General features: G+C 35.8%; 1 protein-coding gene across 1 annotated transcript in view; it reads right to left on the bottom strand.

Annotated features, from left to right (window-relative positions):
• Positions 1-14151, bottom strand: part of SLC15A5 (solute carrier family 15 member 5) — a 132938-nt gene that overhangs the window by 111407 nt on the left and 7380 nt on the right. Inside the window, exon 2 of the mRNA XM_044679073.1 lies at positions 9135-9204. Coding sequence (XP_044535008.1) covers positions 9135-9204 — 70 coding nt within the window. The remainder of the gene's footprint in view (positions 1-9134; positions 9205-14151) is intronic.

The following is a 14151-nucleotide window of genomic DNA, read 5'->3' as shown; positions in this document are numbered from 1 at the left end:
TTGTCTAGGGACAGTCAGAGAAATGTGCGTCTCATTTTATTTTGGTCTGTCAGTTATTTCTTATTTTAGAATCAGCATTTTTTCTCTCAGAATTTTACTTTATGGAATATGTTAGTAGCTAAAAATTTAGAGAAAGAAAGGGAGATAAAATCTTTAAGGTTCTTCCTTCCTATGTCTAAATTTTTCAGTGGAATGGATTAGGTTTACACTTTAATGAAACAGGGTCATTGCATTTGGTCTAGGGAATGAAAGGTTGAAATGAATTTTTAAACCTTATTTTATGATTTTTGACTTGGAAAACCTGGAAGCTGTTTCTCTTTTACTCCTTTCCCCTTGTCTTCTCTTTTTTTATTTCCTTCTTTGTGATTGCTGTTAACTTTTTTTAGTTGTCCTCCTTTTCCTACACATTCTCAGTAGCCTTGAACCTTAAAGTTCTATAGTTAGTTATTTCATGAAAATAAAAACTATTTCAAGCATCCAGAGCCTAAAAGCTTTTCCTAAGGAGTCAAATCAGACAAAAAGTCAAATGAGAAATTTAATGTATTCTGTCTCTTTTCTATCTTCATTTTGGTTCGATTTCCAAGGTTGTATGTGTTTGGGGAAGAATTCTGAAGGAATTTCCTGCAGGCTTGTGTTCATATTACCCTTTTGATGTGAGGATGCTAAGGAAGAAGGTATTTGTTTCTCAAAAGGGAGGATATAGCATTGTTGGTGTGGATAGAATGCCAATAGAATTTTATTGGAGCTATTTTTGTTGAAAAATATTTTCAGACTGCAACTCAGAATGCAACCCTAAGGATATTCTAAAGATAACATTAGATGATACTAAGGCAAGTAGGCAAATTTGATATTGTGGCTTGGCATTAGAATATGGCTTTATGAGGGCAGAACTCATTCAAATTCAAAGAAATAAGATAAGTAAAATGGAGAAGTTGGAGAGGACTAGTATTGTAGATTATGAAGATATATTTATTTGAGAAAATTCAGGTGTCAGAGAGGAAAACATTGTAGAGAACATCTGGGTAAAGATCAACAGAAGCAGAAACAAAAACAATATTGCCAGCCATCTGGAGGAAAGAGGAAATAGACTAGAAGTTTGGGAAACATCATGAGCTTGGCATTGAAACACAATATGGTAGTGATGAGGAACTTCAATTTTATTACATTTATTAGAAGTCTCTGACAGAAGCAGAACTAAAACTTTATTGATTTATCTTAATGGTAATTTTAATCCTTTGAAAGGTGGAGGAATCATCAAGGGAAATTCTTGAATCATATGTTTACCAACAAAGAGAAACTGGTTGTTGGGGAGGAAACGAAGGGAACCTGAAAGGGAAGTAAGCTATCTTAGTACTTATGAGGATGAAAGACAAAAGGGATAGGTATACAGTAGTATGATATTTACCTTAGTATTCAGAAAACCATATTTCAAAGGGTGAGAAGAAAGATAAGGAGATTCTAATAACAAAAATTATACAATGGAAATGAACTCAAGAGTAAAGAAAAGGAGGCAGCTGGGTAGCTCAGTGGATTGAGAGCCAGGCTTAGAGATGGGAGGTCCTAGGTTCAAATCCGGCCTCAGACACTTCCCAGCTGTGTGACCCTGGGCAAGTCACTTGACCCCCATTGCCTACCCTTACCAATCTTCCACCTATAAGTCAATACACAGAAGTTAAGGGTTTAAAATTTAAAAAAAAGAGTAAAAAAAAAAAGAGTAAAGAAAAGTTTGAAGGAAAAAAATTAAAGAAATAAAGAGAAATAATACCAATGAGACAAAGGAAGGAGAAGGTAGAAATCAATGTGTATATATGCATGTAACTCACCCATCTTCTGAGAATTATAAAAAGACATGGAGAAGATGAAAGTAAACATATAAGAGGATCCTCATTACACCTAAATTGTTATAATTGTGTGCCCAGAAGTAGCAAAAGAATACTCATGGGTATATTATAGAACACAATTATTTTGCATGGACTTAGTTCTTGAATTTTTATTTTAAAAATTTTCATAGATTTATAATTTCAGTGAAAAAAACCTAATTGCTTGCACTTCACTAGAAAAAAGTACTGATTAGTATAAGCTCCTTGCAAGTAGAGATTGCTTCCTTCATTGTCCAGGACTTCAATAAATGCTTATTGGTTGATTCGTTCCAAGAGAACATAAGGAAGAGTAGGAAATGTCTATGAGAGACTATAAGCATTTGAAAAGTCAGAAATGTTTTTTGATACAGGGAAGATACTGATCTTGCTCCTTGAGGTTAGCTTTGTCTCTGTACCTTTCTTCTATCTAATCATCTGCATAGAAGAAGAGTTCTGGAAGATTATCCCTTACATAAAAGATGACAAGGTAAAGACTTAACATCAGAGGTTGCAACTGAGACACAAATGAAATTCTCACCTTAAGTTGAGATTGAGGTCTCTGACAGAGGCAGTGAGGCTCCAGATCAGGAAACTGAGTTTACAGAAAAAAATAACATTAAAGCTTCAAGTTAGCCAGGTGGGAGGACTTGATGATGAATTAGATATGAGGATGGGCAAGGGAAAGAGAAAAGTCCATAATCTTGAGGTTTGTGAATCTAGGTTACTGGAAGAATATGATTCCCTCAACAGAAATAGGAAAGTTTGAACGTGGAATAATTTGTGTATGTGTGTAATGAAAAAGGGAGTTCTGTTTTAGACATGCTAAGTTTAAGACGATTATGGAGCATCCATTTGGAAATGTCTAATAGGCAATTGGTGATGTGGGACTGAAATTCAGTATAGAAATTAAAGTTGTATATATATATAGGAATGGTCTACAAAAATAGCAACTAAGTCTATAGATGCTAATGAGGCTACACAGAGTGAGGCTGCAAATAGAAAATAAAAGACAGAATGGATAGAATCTTGGAGGGCCATCTATGGCTAAGCATACCAACACCAATTGGGAAATAGAAGAAAAGAATGAGAATACGTAGGAAGAATCAGATAGGTAGGAAGAGAGCTAGAGGTAATCAGTATCACAAAGTGCCTCCTGAAGAAGGAGAGAGTATTCCGGAGGAGGTGATAAATAGTTTTATAATCTATAGAGAGGTCAAAAAGGGCCTCAAAAATGGGGCAAATTATGTTACAATTAATATATATTTGGAGAGAATAGTTTCAGTTGAGTGGTAATGTCAGAAATCAAATTACAAAGGGTTAAAATGTCTAGTTTTTAATTCCTCAGGCATCAGTGGTATATAAGGAACCTGGAACATTGGGGACCCCATTTTTTAGTCCCCTTCCAGAAATTGAACTATAACAGCAACCTTAATTTCTGCAATGCCTGCTTATTGTCCTCTAAATTTGAGCACATCCAAGAAAAATTTCTTTTTGTCTGGTTTTGGTTCTCCACTCTCAAAGAAGTTTCTGCAATAGGGAATTTGGCTCATTATTATTTAGTATTAATAAAGGTTAGTCATTTTGTGACTGATAATTAGGAAGAGAGTTATTCATTAGTTTTCCCATTTCTTTCTTAGTTTATTGACAGAAAACTGACAACAGTTTTTCTTCTTAATTGATCAGCCACAAAATGACTTTCTTTTAATAGTGCTTAATAATGATGAGCTAGATTTTCCTAATGCAAAAGCTCTTATCTGAGAGTAAAATGAGTAATTTTAGAAGCTACATTAACTCTTTCAGCTCATTAAAGTATCATTTGTTCAAACATTTGCCAGTATCCTAAGTGTTATACTTGTGGTCTGTGTTAATGTACCCCAAATCAATCCAATGTATTGGGTTTCACACTAGATGAGCCTAAGTTAATAATTTTGTTTTAACATAGACCTTAGTCTCAAAATTTCAGTTATTTTCCATTTACTAGCAAAAATTATGATTATTGACTTCAAAGTTTTGGAAATGTGAATCTTTGAGCCTCTGGAGACTCACATCACCATAAACTGTGATACTGATTCCTTACATCAACTTACAAAGTGATCTAACTTCAGGTTGCTATCTAATAATGAGAAAGTGGCATAAGATTCCATTTGTGGAGTCTGTAATGAGATTAGGAAATAATAAAAAACCAAATTTGAATTATTCATCCTATGGTTGTAATTGAATAGCCTGGATACCACACAACTGGAAAAATTCATTTTCACCTCATTCCCCACCCTCCTATTTCCAAAGCCCCTTCCGCTCCCCAAAGAAGTAGTTCATTCATATTATGTCTCTTTTGTAATCAACACTGAGAAATGTCACTTTGATTAAACACAACTTTGAATGACTAAGACCACAGTATAATAAATTCTCCAGAGCTATCTTTCAGAACAACTGATTGCTCTCCAGTCTTAATCCTCCAGAGTCTTATTTAATCAAAATGATGTTGCTAATTAAGGATTAAAACCTCCAAATAGAGTTTTTTAAAAAAAAGGATTTTTCTTTCTCCTTTGGTCAGGTCAAGGAGGCAGAATCTGCTATGAGGAACTGAAAGGCCCTTACACCCTTAGTAAAACTGCATTATTCTTTGACATTTGGATTTAATCCAAAACAGGCTTGAGTGCTTTGTATTATTAACATAATTGAAAAGAATAAGTCTAACTTGGAAAGCTACATCCACAGAGGCAAGATTTAGTCTAAGTTTTCTCACTTATTGTATAGGTGGATTACCAAATTTAAAAATAAGCTTAATAGATGTACATCAAGTTTGCTCATAATGGAGGACTCCTATTTAAATTTACTGTCAAGGATAGCTAAAGCAATAGCACTAGTTTTCACTGAGAGAAAGCCTAGAACTTCAGAATTGTGGGACATTTGATCCCAGACACAGGGATAGAACAGGAAGGGTGAGTTTGTGCATTTAGAGAATTGAAGGGAAGAGACAATTCCCAATATAGGATGATAGGAGAATCTGCCTTGGAATCTGCTTGCTGGTGTCCAGGAACAAATTGGAAGAGATATTAGGATAACTTCCTGAAGTGAAGAGGGAGAAAATTGGAAGGAAAAGGGAGTTTGAAATAATATCCCCAGATCCAAGAATACTGGCAGCACAGGGATGATGCTTGAGTTGTAAGGTGAATAACTCCACCTGAAATATGTCCACATAACTCCATGATATAATTGAGAGAAGGAGAATGACTATTCAAGTATAAGAAGAATAATTTCTAACCCATACTATAGTTTTCCCTCACATAATTACTGCCCCACTGACAGAGGTGGTTATACACTTTTTGAGGAGTGGTTGTTTTAGGAGTTGGGGGAGCACTGAAAATAATTCTCTTGACTATTTTTCTCTTACGAGTTACATTATTATACTATAATAAAATAATAAATAAAATAATAAAAATTAGTTTTTAATTTAATAATTTTATGGTCCTCCCTGGCATATGAACTGGGCTTACACAATAACAAATTAGGATAAACCCAAACAATTGATACTGAACTTGGAAGCCTGGGTTTCAGGTTATATTTATGTAGATTCATAGAGATGGTTTAGATTCTAAGAAGCAAATTGCTTAAATTAGTAATATTAAACCAGTAATTTCCAGTGAAGCCTTCCACTAATAGCCGTCTATTAATAACTGTTACATGTTTATATTGACATTTTAAGCTGGATTCATTATACCTTCATAATTTAAGATAAATATGAATACAATATGGCATAATGGATAGGGAGGCAAGTTCCAAGACAAGAACATCTGGTATTGCCCCACATCTGAAACATACTGATTGCGTGACCTGAGATAAATCATTGAACCTCTTAGAGCTCTAGGAAGCTCTTGTTCTACCTCATGTTGACTGGTGGAAGTGGAGAGTCATAGAGAAGAAAGCTGAATGAGAGAAGCTGAAGCCAATCAGGGCCTGGGAGCAGCTTTGCCTACTTTTAGATAAAGCCTCCCATATTGTGAGGAGAAAGAAAGGAAGAAGCTGAATTATGAAAACACTGTTTCTATTGCAAAGCTCTGAGATTTGCTTCAGCAGCATTCAATAGCACTGAAATAGGAGCAAGGAAGATGATAAAACTTGTTGAGTTTTTTGAAAGGGATAAACTGCAATAAGACAAGAGGACAAGGGATCAAAGGGCACTAAACAGTGTAAAGTTGAATTAATTAACTATATGACTAAAATTACAGCGGGAGGAAAATGAGACTAGAGGAGGAATGGAGGGCTTGGAAATCAAGGAGGGATGGAGTAACTGGAGGTTTCAGCGAGTATGAAGGGTTGGATTTGGAAAGGTGAGATATGAAAGATGATGTGAATTGAAAGGATATGATCAGTTACAGACTTTCAAAATTAAGTATTTCAGAGGAGGAACACATAGGCCATACCTTTATGTAGACAAGATGAAGTGAAACTATAAAGCATAAAAACTGACGTCAAAGAACTTGGGATTTTTTTTAGGAATATTAACATGGAAAGCAAACTCCCCAAGGATAAGAGCAGAGATTGAAGCAGGGAGGAAGACTATGAGCCAAGTATTGAACTCTTGGAGAAAGTTGAGGAATGACTTCATGGGAAAGTATATGACTCACAATTAGATCTAGATATTAGGATATTAGAATATTATAGCTGGATATCTGAAACTTAAAGGCGGAGATGTTTGCTGCGTGAGGATAGTAAGAGAAGGATCTGAAAATGTCAGGGAGAAGCAAGAAACAAGCTATCTATTTTCATCCTAGTTTACAGTATTGGGGAAAAGGAGAAGATATCCAGAGAAACAATATCTTCTGGTGAATTTCTGTGATAATTAAAAAGGTGCAAGGAGTATAGGTGAAGCAATAAAACAGGATATGGGAGGGGAAATTGAAATAAGGATATAAGAAGGGTAGGGCAGTTATGAATGAACAGGAGAGAGTCAGGAGTATTGAGTTCTAAGAGATGAGATTTTTTTTACTTTGGCAGTTTGTGACTGAATTACAAAGATTCTGAATAGAAGAAATAATTTGCTAGTCAGAAACAATAGTCATATTTTTCTTAGGAGTCTTAGTTCAATCGTTTCTCAGCCTTTTGGTTAAGATCAAGTGTAGGAGTCTTAGCTCACATTAGATTTTCTTATTATTCCCTGAATAAACGTTGGAGGAGGAGCAATGGGTTAAATGGAGGCTGGTCCAGATCTGGCCTAATGGCCAGGTAGTCTACTAGTGAGACCAGGAGGCCATTCACTGAGACCTCAATTTTTTCCCTCCTTATCTAATACCACTCAAATGCTTTTTTGCCACTATCTCCTCCTTCATTCCTATCTCACATGAAAAGGTGACCCTTCTCAACAAGGCAGACCTCTTCTACATAGTCAAGTGATCATATTCCAACTCAACTTGTCCAGCAGATTGCCTTCTATTACTAACCTCCTCTCTCACTATCTTCAATCTCTCCCTTCTTGCTTACTGCTTCATGATCACCTACAAATATGCCTATATTCCTCATCCTCAAAAAAACCCTCACTTGATCAGTCAGTCCATCCTTTTAGTTATCATTCTATATTTCTTCTATCTTTTGTGGCTAAACTCTCTGAGAAAAGTGTCAAAGATTAGTGTCTATACCTCCTTTCATCTTGGTCTCAACTCTCTGCAGTATGATTTGCAACATTATCATTCAACTGAAAATTTTGTCTTAGTAATTCCTGTGTTACTAATGATTTCTAACTCACCAAGTGAATGATCTTCTCTCAATCCTTAACCTTCTTGACTTCTCTTTAACCTTTAACACAATCTATCATCCTCTTTTCCTTCACATTCTCCTCTCTCTAGGCTTTTGTGACACAACTCCTTCTTGGCTCTCCTATCTATTTGCTGGCTTTTTAGTTTTATATTGGATCTTCATGTCAGTCACACCCAATAACTTTGTGTGACCCACAAGGGTTTGTTCCAGACTCTCTTTTCTTCTCCCTGTTCTAATTTTTGGTAATCTTATCAATTCTCAGTGATATTATTATAACTATGCTAATGAAATTCAGATTTATTTGTGTTGCTCAAGCCCTAATCTCTTTCTTGACCTCCATCCTCAAATCTCCACTGCCTAAATGACTATTGCAAATCTCAAAGTAGATATCATAGACATTTTAATTAAACATACCCCAAAAGGAACTCCTTATCTCTTCATTAACCTCACACCTATTACGTAAGTCCTCCTAACTTTTCTATTACTGTCAAAGACCACTAGCATCTTCCCAGTTAATCAGGTTCAAATTCTAGATGTTATCCTCAACTCCTTACTCTCTCATTCCTCTATCCATATCCTACTGCCAAGGTCTATACATTTGATAACTCTTATACATCTCTACTCTATTCTCCTTTGCCATTTCCGTTGTCTTGATTCAGTTCCTGATAATTTCACATATGAACTCTTCCAATAACTTTCTTTCTAATTTCAAGCCTTATGTCTTCCTCTTCTAGTCAATTCTTTACAATCTTCTGAAAATATGTCTGATCATATCATTCTCCTATTCAATATATTTGAGAGACTCCAGAATGATATGTAAACCTGGTCTTTTCTTATCTTTCCAATATTCTCATGTTGTACTTCCCTCCATGTATGTATAATCTAATCAGACTGGTCTCCTTGCTATTCTTTGCACTAGACATTCTATATCTTGTCTCTATGAATAATCATTTATAGTTTCCCATCCCTGGAATGTTCCCTCTTCACCTCTACCTCCTGGACTCCTTCAAGTCTAAGCTGAAATTTCAACTTCTAAAACAGTGGTTCCCAAACTTTTTTGGCCTACTGCCCCCTTTCCAGAAAAAATATTACTTAGCCTCCTGGAAATTAATTTTTTTTAAATTTTAATAGCAATTAATAGGAAAGATAAATGCACCTGTGGCCATCACCGCCTCTTGGATTATTGCAGCACCCACCAGGGGGCGGTGGCGTCCACTTTGGGAATCACTGTTCTAAAAGGTTCCTTTCCTGATCACTAAGTCCTCTAGACTTATGGTGAAGCCAACTACAACAAAACTCAAAGTACTCTTGAGCATGTGAAATTTGGAGGCAACATTGGAGACCACTTCTAGTCACCCACATTGAAAAGTTCTAGGAATGTCTGTTGAGAAATGGAGTAATGAGTGAAACATTAATGCAAGCTTGAAATTTCTTAAGAAGTCATGAGCATCAGCAAGAAGTGTCCATCTTGGCTCTGGTGAGTTCAGATCCAGCAAACATCTCCAGTGTGTCAGCACTGACTGGGAACAATCCAGGACTGCAGGCTGTGATCTGGAACTTGACACTGCAACACCTTGACTATTCATGGCTCCTATAACAGACACTTATAAGAAACTAGAAGCACTTAATTGCAAAGAACAATGCAAGAACACTGAATCATCCAGAATAGATTTAGACAAATTAGACTTTATAAATTGGTAGCTGAAGACTTTATAAAATGGTAGAAGTGAAGAAGGCTCATTTGAGTGAGAAACTTAGTTTAAGAATCTGCAGTGTGCCTATGGAGCAACAAACATAATTTGCCTCAAAATGACTCCTGATGTTTTTGAAAGTGTTCTCAGAATATTGTTCTGTCAAATTTGGACAACTTTTTAATCTACTAGAAAGAATTGTTAGTCAGTGACATCATTGCTAAGGCTGATAGTCCCTTTATATTACTCATAGTGAAGATAAAAGACTTGAAAGTTGAAAACATATGTAGACTTACATGGAGTTCAAGATTCAAAGAGATAAAGATAAAGAAAAAGAGAAGTCCAAACAAATCCAAGGAAAATTGATACAGAATGTCATGTTTACAGAATAGCAAGTAACTTAATTTATCTGTAATATAGAATTGAGAGGGATAACTAGAAGAATATGTTGCACACAAGATTGTGGAGAACTTTAAATGACAAGCAGGAGACTATATTTATCCTAGAGACAGTAGAAATCCATTAAAGTTTCTTGCACTTGAGTGTCACATGAGAAGACATGGAAATTGGGAATAATATTAAGGTAGCTGTTTTGGAGAGGCAACTAGATGACTCAGTGGACAGAGAGATGGGTCTGAAGTCAGCAAGACGAGTTCAAATCCAGCCTCAAATACATCCTAGCTTTGTGACCCTGGGCAAGTCACTTAACCTCTCTTTGCCTTAATAATCTGGAAAAGGAAGCAGTGAAGCATGCCAGCATCTTTGTCAAGAAAATAAGGAAAAACACTTGTACAAAAAAATTTATAGCCGTGCTCTTTGTGGGGATAAAAAATTGGAAAATGAGGGGGTGTCCATCAATTGGGGAATAGCTGAACAAATTGGTATCTGATGGGGATGGAATACTATTTGCTGAAAGGATTGATAAACTGGAGGATTTCTATGTGATCTAGAATAACCTCCAGGAATTGATGCAGAGCAAAAGGAGCAGAACCAGGAGAACATTGTACACAGAGTCTCATACATTATGGCACAATTGAATGCAATGGATTTCTCTAATAGCAGCAATGCAATGACCAAGGAAAATCCTGAAGGACTTATGAAAAAGAACGCTACCCATATCCAGAGAAAGAACTGTGGGAGCAGAAACGCAGAAGAAAAACACATATGTGATTATGTGGTTTGACAGGGATATAATTGGGGTTTTTGGCATTAAACGATCACTCTATTGCAAATATGAAAAATATGGAAATAGGTTTTGAACAATGGTACACATATAACCCAGTGGAATTACTTGTCAGCTCAGGGAGCGGGGAGAAAAGAAGGCTGGGAAAAATCATGAATCATGTAACCATAGAAAAATATTCTAAATAAATAAATTAATTAAAAAAGAAAATCTCATGATTCAACATTTCATGGCAGAATTGGCATGCCATATGGTCCACAGATTCACAAAGAGTCAAATGTGAATGAACAAGAAGCTATATTAGAGAACTTTTGGCGAGTGGAATGACTGAGGGCAGGGAAATCAAGAGGAAGGCAATTGTTGTAATAATCCAAGTAAGAGGTGTTAGTAGAGAGAGGATAATGAATTTGAGAAATGTAGTAGAGCCAAAAATCAACAATATCTGACATTTAATTAGATATAGGCTGGGGAGAAGAAAATGTCAAGTATGATTCCTAATTTGTGAACCTGGGGAATCAGGAGGATGTATTCTCAATAAAAATATGGAAAGCTGGAACAGAGAAATGCTTTTTAGGGAAAGATAGTGAGTTCTATTTTGATCAAGTCAAGTTTGAGATGCCTATGGGAAATCCATATGGAGATGTCAAACAGGCAGTTGGTAATGGAGCAATGGAGTTTAGTAAAGAGTTAAACCAGATGTGTAGATTTTAGAGTCATTAATTTATAAGATGGTAATTGAATCAATGGAAACAGATTGATTTTAAAATAAACATTTATTAAATACCTTCTATATACCAGGCATTGTACTGGGTTCTGGGAATAAAAAGATGAAAGAATTTTTCCCTTCAGGGAACATATATTTTATTGAATTTATGGGATCATGAGGATTGATAATATATATATAGAGAAGAGAAGACTTGGACAGCACATATACATAGGGGTAGGATATGGATACTAGAAGGAGACTAAGAAGCAGTTAGAAAAGTAGTAGAAGAAACAGGAAAAACAATGCCACCAGTTGAAAACTTAATAACAGTAAACAAATTAGAGTTCTTGGTTGACATACTGTCCTTAATTTTATTGCCTGATTGATTTGAAATGGGTTGTCACTGGAAAACTTTGAGACTATATATAGATCTCAGTTTCAAGTGTGTACTGACATATTTTGAGTAGCTATAAGTTGGATGATGCTATGAATTAGTGTACACGATATGTCAGGAAAGATTAATGTGAATGTAGATGATCTGTCTCAGGCACCACATGAGTCTTATGTTACGATGATAACCCTACAAGGAGAGAAAGTGCTCTGAGATGCAGAGAAATGAACTTTTGTCACATAAAAATATAACTGAGCATCTGAAACTTTCACATGAGAGTGTGCCACCTAGGTTTGTGAATATCGTTTCTTTGAACCAATCTTCTTTGCTTCAGTTGTTCATGGATGGCTACTATTGAGGAACTGATTTTTAAGGACTCAAGTTTTATTCCCTAGAGAGCACTTTACTTTGATTCAATGCAAGAAGTTAAAACTCTTCCATAGAATGCTGCACTAGACTGACCAACCTATTAGCCAATAATCACTTGCTGCTATCCAAGACGTTTCAACCTATCACCATGATAATATTATACTATAATTTTGGAATACAGTTCAAGAAAGGATACCTGAGCTAGTAAGAAGCATATTTTACTGATCCAAATGGCAGCAAAATGTGAGACATGCATAATGTGTTTAAAGGAAAGTGTTATCAATTTGTGCTACGTACTTGGAAAGTGTAAGTACCAGTAAGTCTTTGGAAACTGTTTGTATTAGCTTTTAGTCTCTGGGAAAAGATAGGGAAAACATAAGCAACATCTAAGTTGTAATAGACTGTTTCACTTGGTATACACAGGAATTTTGAATGATGAGCAGAAATCTTCTAAAACCACCCGTGATGTGGAGTTCTATGTTTGACTTCTCTATGTTTGACTTCTTTGTCAGGATCCACTCTGACCAAGATAGAGACTCTATAAACAAACTCCTTAAGGAAATAATAATGAAAATGATAATAGTTTATCTTGGCAGGAATCAAAAAGTCTGGAGCTACCCCTTACCACCTTCAGGGAGATCCACAGCTTGAGTATTTCAGTTCCATACTATTAAACAATCTGAGAACCCTGAGACCTTAATAGTAAACCAAATAGAATCAACATGTGGACTTTCTGGTATGTGCATATAATGCAACAAAGAATGAAGTTACAGGCATTTTACTACCTTTAACAATATTTTTGTGAGAGTCATTCCTGCTCCTTCATTTATGCTTTGAGATTTTACAAAATGAAAAGATGGAGAGAAACTAAACCGAGTTGACAGCTAAAGAAGGTCTGTTGCCTTAGTTGTGGGGTCAGCTCAGAAAAACTCTTGATAAAAAAAAAGCCATACTACTCTTGAGTCTGTTGCCAAGATTTTAAGCAATATGATAGAGTTCTGCTAATGAATCTTGGGGCAGATTTTAGACTAATGGAAAGCCACTAATATGAAGGAATTGAAAGATTAGAGACGATACCTCTCAAATAGCCCTGAAAATAGTAAGGGGATCCATCCAGACAGTGAATCTATCACACCATTCAGAACCTATTGAAGAGTTAGAAGGACTTCTTGGTGAAAAGAAGGAAAAAGAAAGTTAGCCAAGTGGTCTCTAAGAAGCAGACCATGATCAGAATCTTAATAATTTTAGAGAGACTGAGTTGAATTGACTCAAATGAGAAAGCACATAAATATTGACTTGTTCCATCAGGGAAGTTGAACAAGTATATCCTAGTTCTAAGGGCATCCCCAGTCATTGTACAGAGAAAAGCAAAGGCTGGCTAAAGGGGCAACTCCTTTTTAACATGATATTCTACTTTTGGAGATATTTAGGTGACAAAGAAAACTTAGTGTTTGTTATTATTTATGTTCAGTCATTTTCATTATGTCCAACTCTTTGCAACCCCATTTGGGGTTTTCTCAGCAAAAAAAAAATATCAGAGTGGTTTGCCATTGCCTTCTCCAGCTCACTTTGTTAAAAAAATATCTTCCATCTTAGAATCAATTGGTTCCAAGGCAGAAAAACAGTAATGACTAGGCAATGGGCATTAAGTGACTTGCCCAGGGTTACACAGCTAAGACGTGTCTGAGGCCAGATTTGAATTCTGGACCTCCTGTCTCTAAGCCTGGCTCTCAATCCATAGAAGTACCTAATCACTCTCCTTCTCCAGTTCATTTTATAGATGAGGAAACTGTGGTCAAAAGGTGATTAAGTGATTTGCTCAGGGTCACACTGCAACTATGTATTTGGGGTCAAATTTTAAATTATTAAGATGATGAGTCTTTCTGATTCTAGGTCAGGTACTCAGTCCACTTTACCACCAGTATGTAGAAAGTGATAATCAGAACAAGATGTAGGCTACAGGCAAGGAGGTCTATCGGTATCGAGTCCAAGAGCTCCTGGTAGAAGTTTCTGACCTATTATTAGTCCAGTGACCAAGTTCACTAATCATGTGCTCCTCCATTCTTTTGTATCATATAACCAAGGTGTGTTTTCATTGTTCATGTCATACATCTTTGGTATTCATGAAGATAATCTGTATAATTTTCTGTGTCTGTATACATATATATATATATATATATATATATATATATATATAT

Source organism: Gracilinanus agilis, chromosome 5 (genome assembly GCF_016433145.1).
Source record: "Gracilinanus agilis isolate LMUSP501 chromosome 5, AgileGrace, whole genome shotgun sequence".
NCBI lineage: Eukaryota > Metazoa > Chordata > Mammalia > Didelphimorphia > Didelphidae > Gracilinanus > Gracilinanus agilis.
This window is presented reverse-complemented; position numbering and strand designations above follow the sequence as displayed.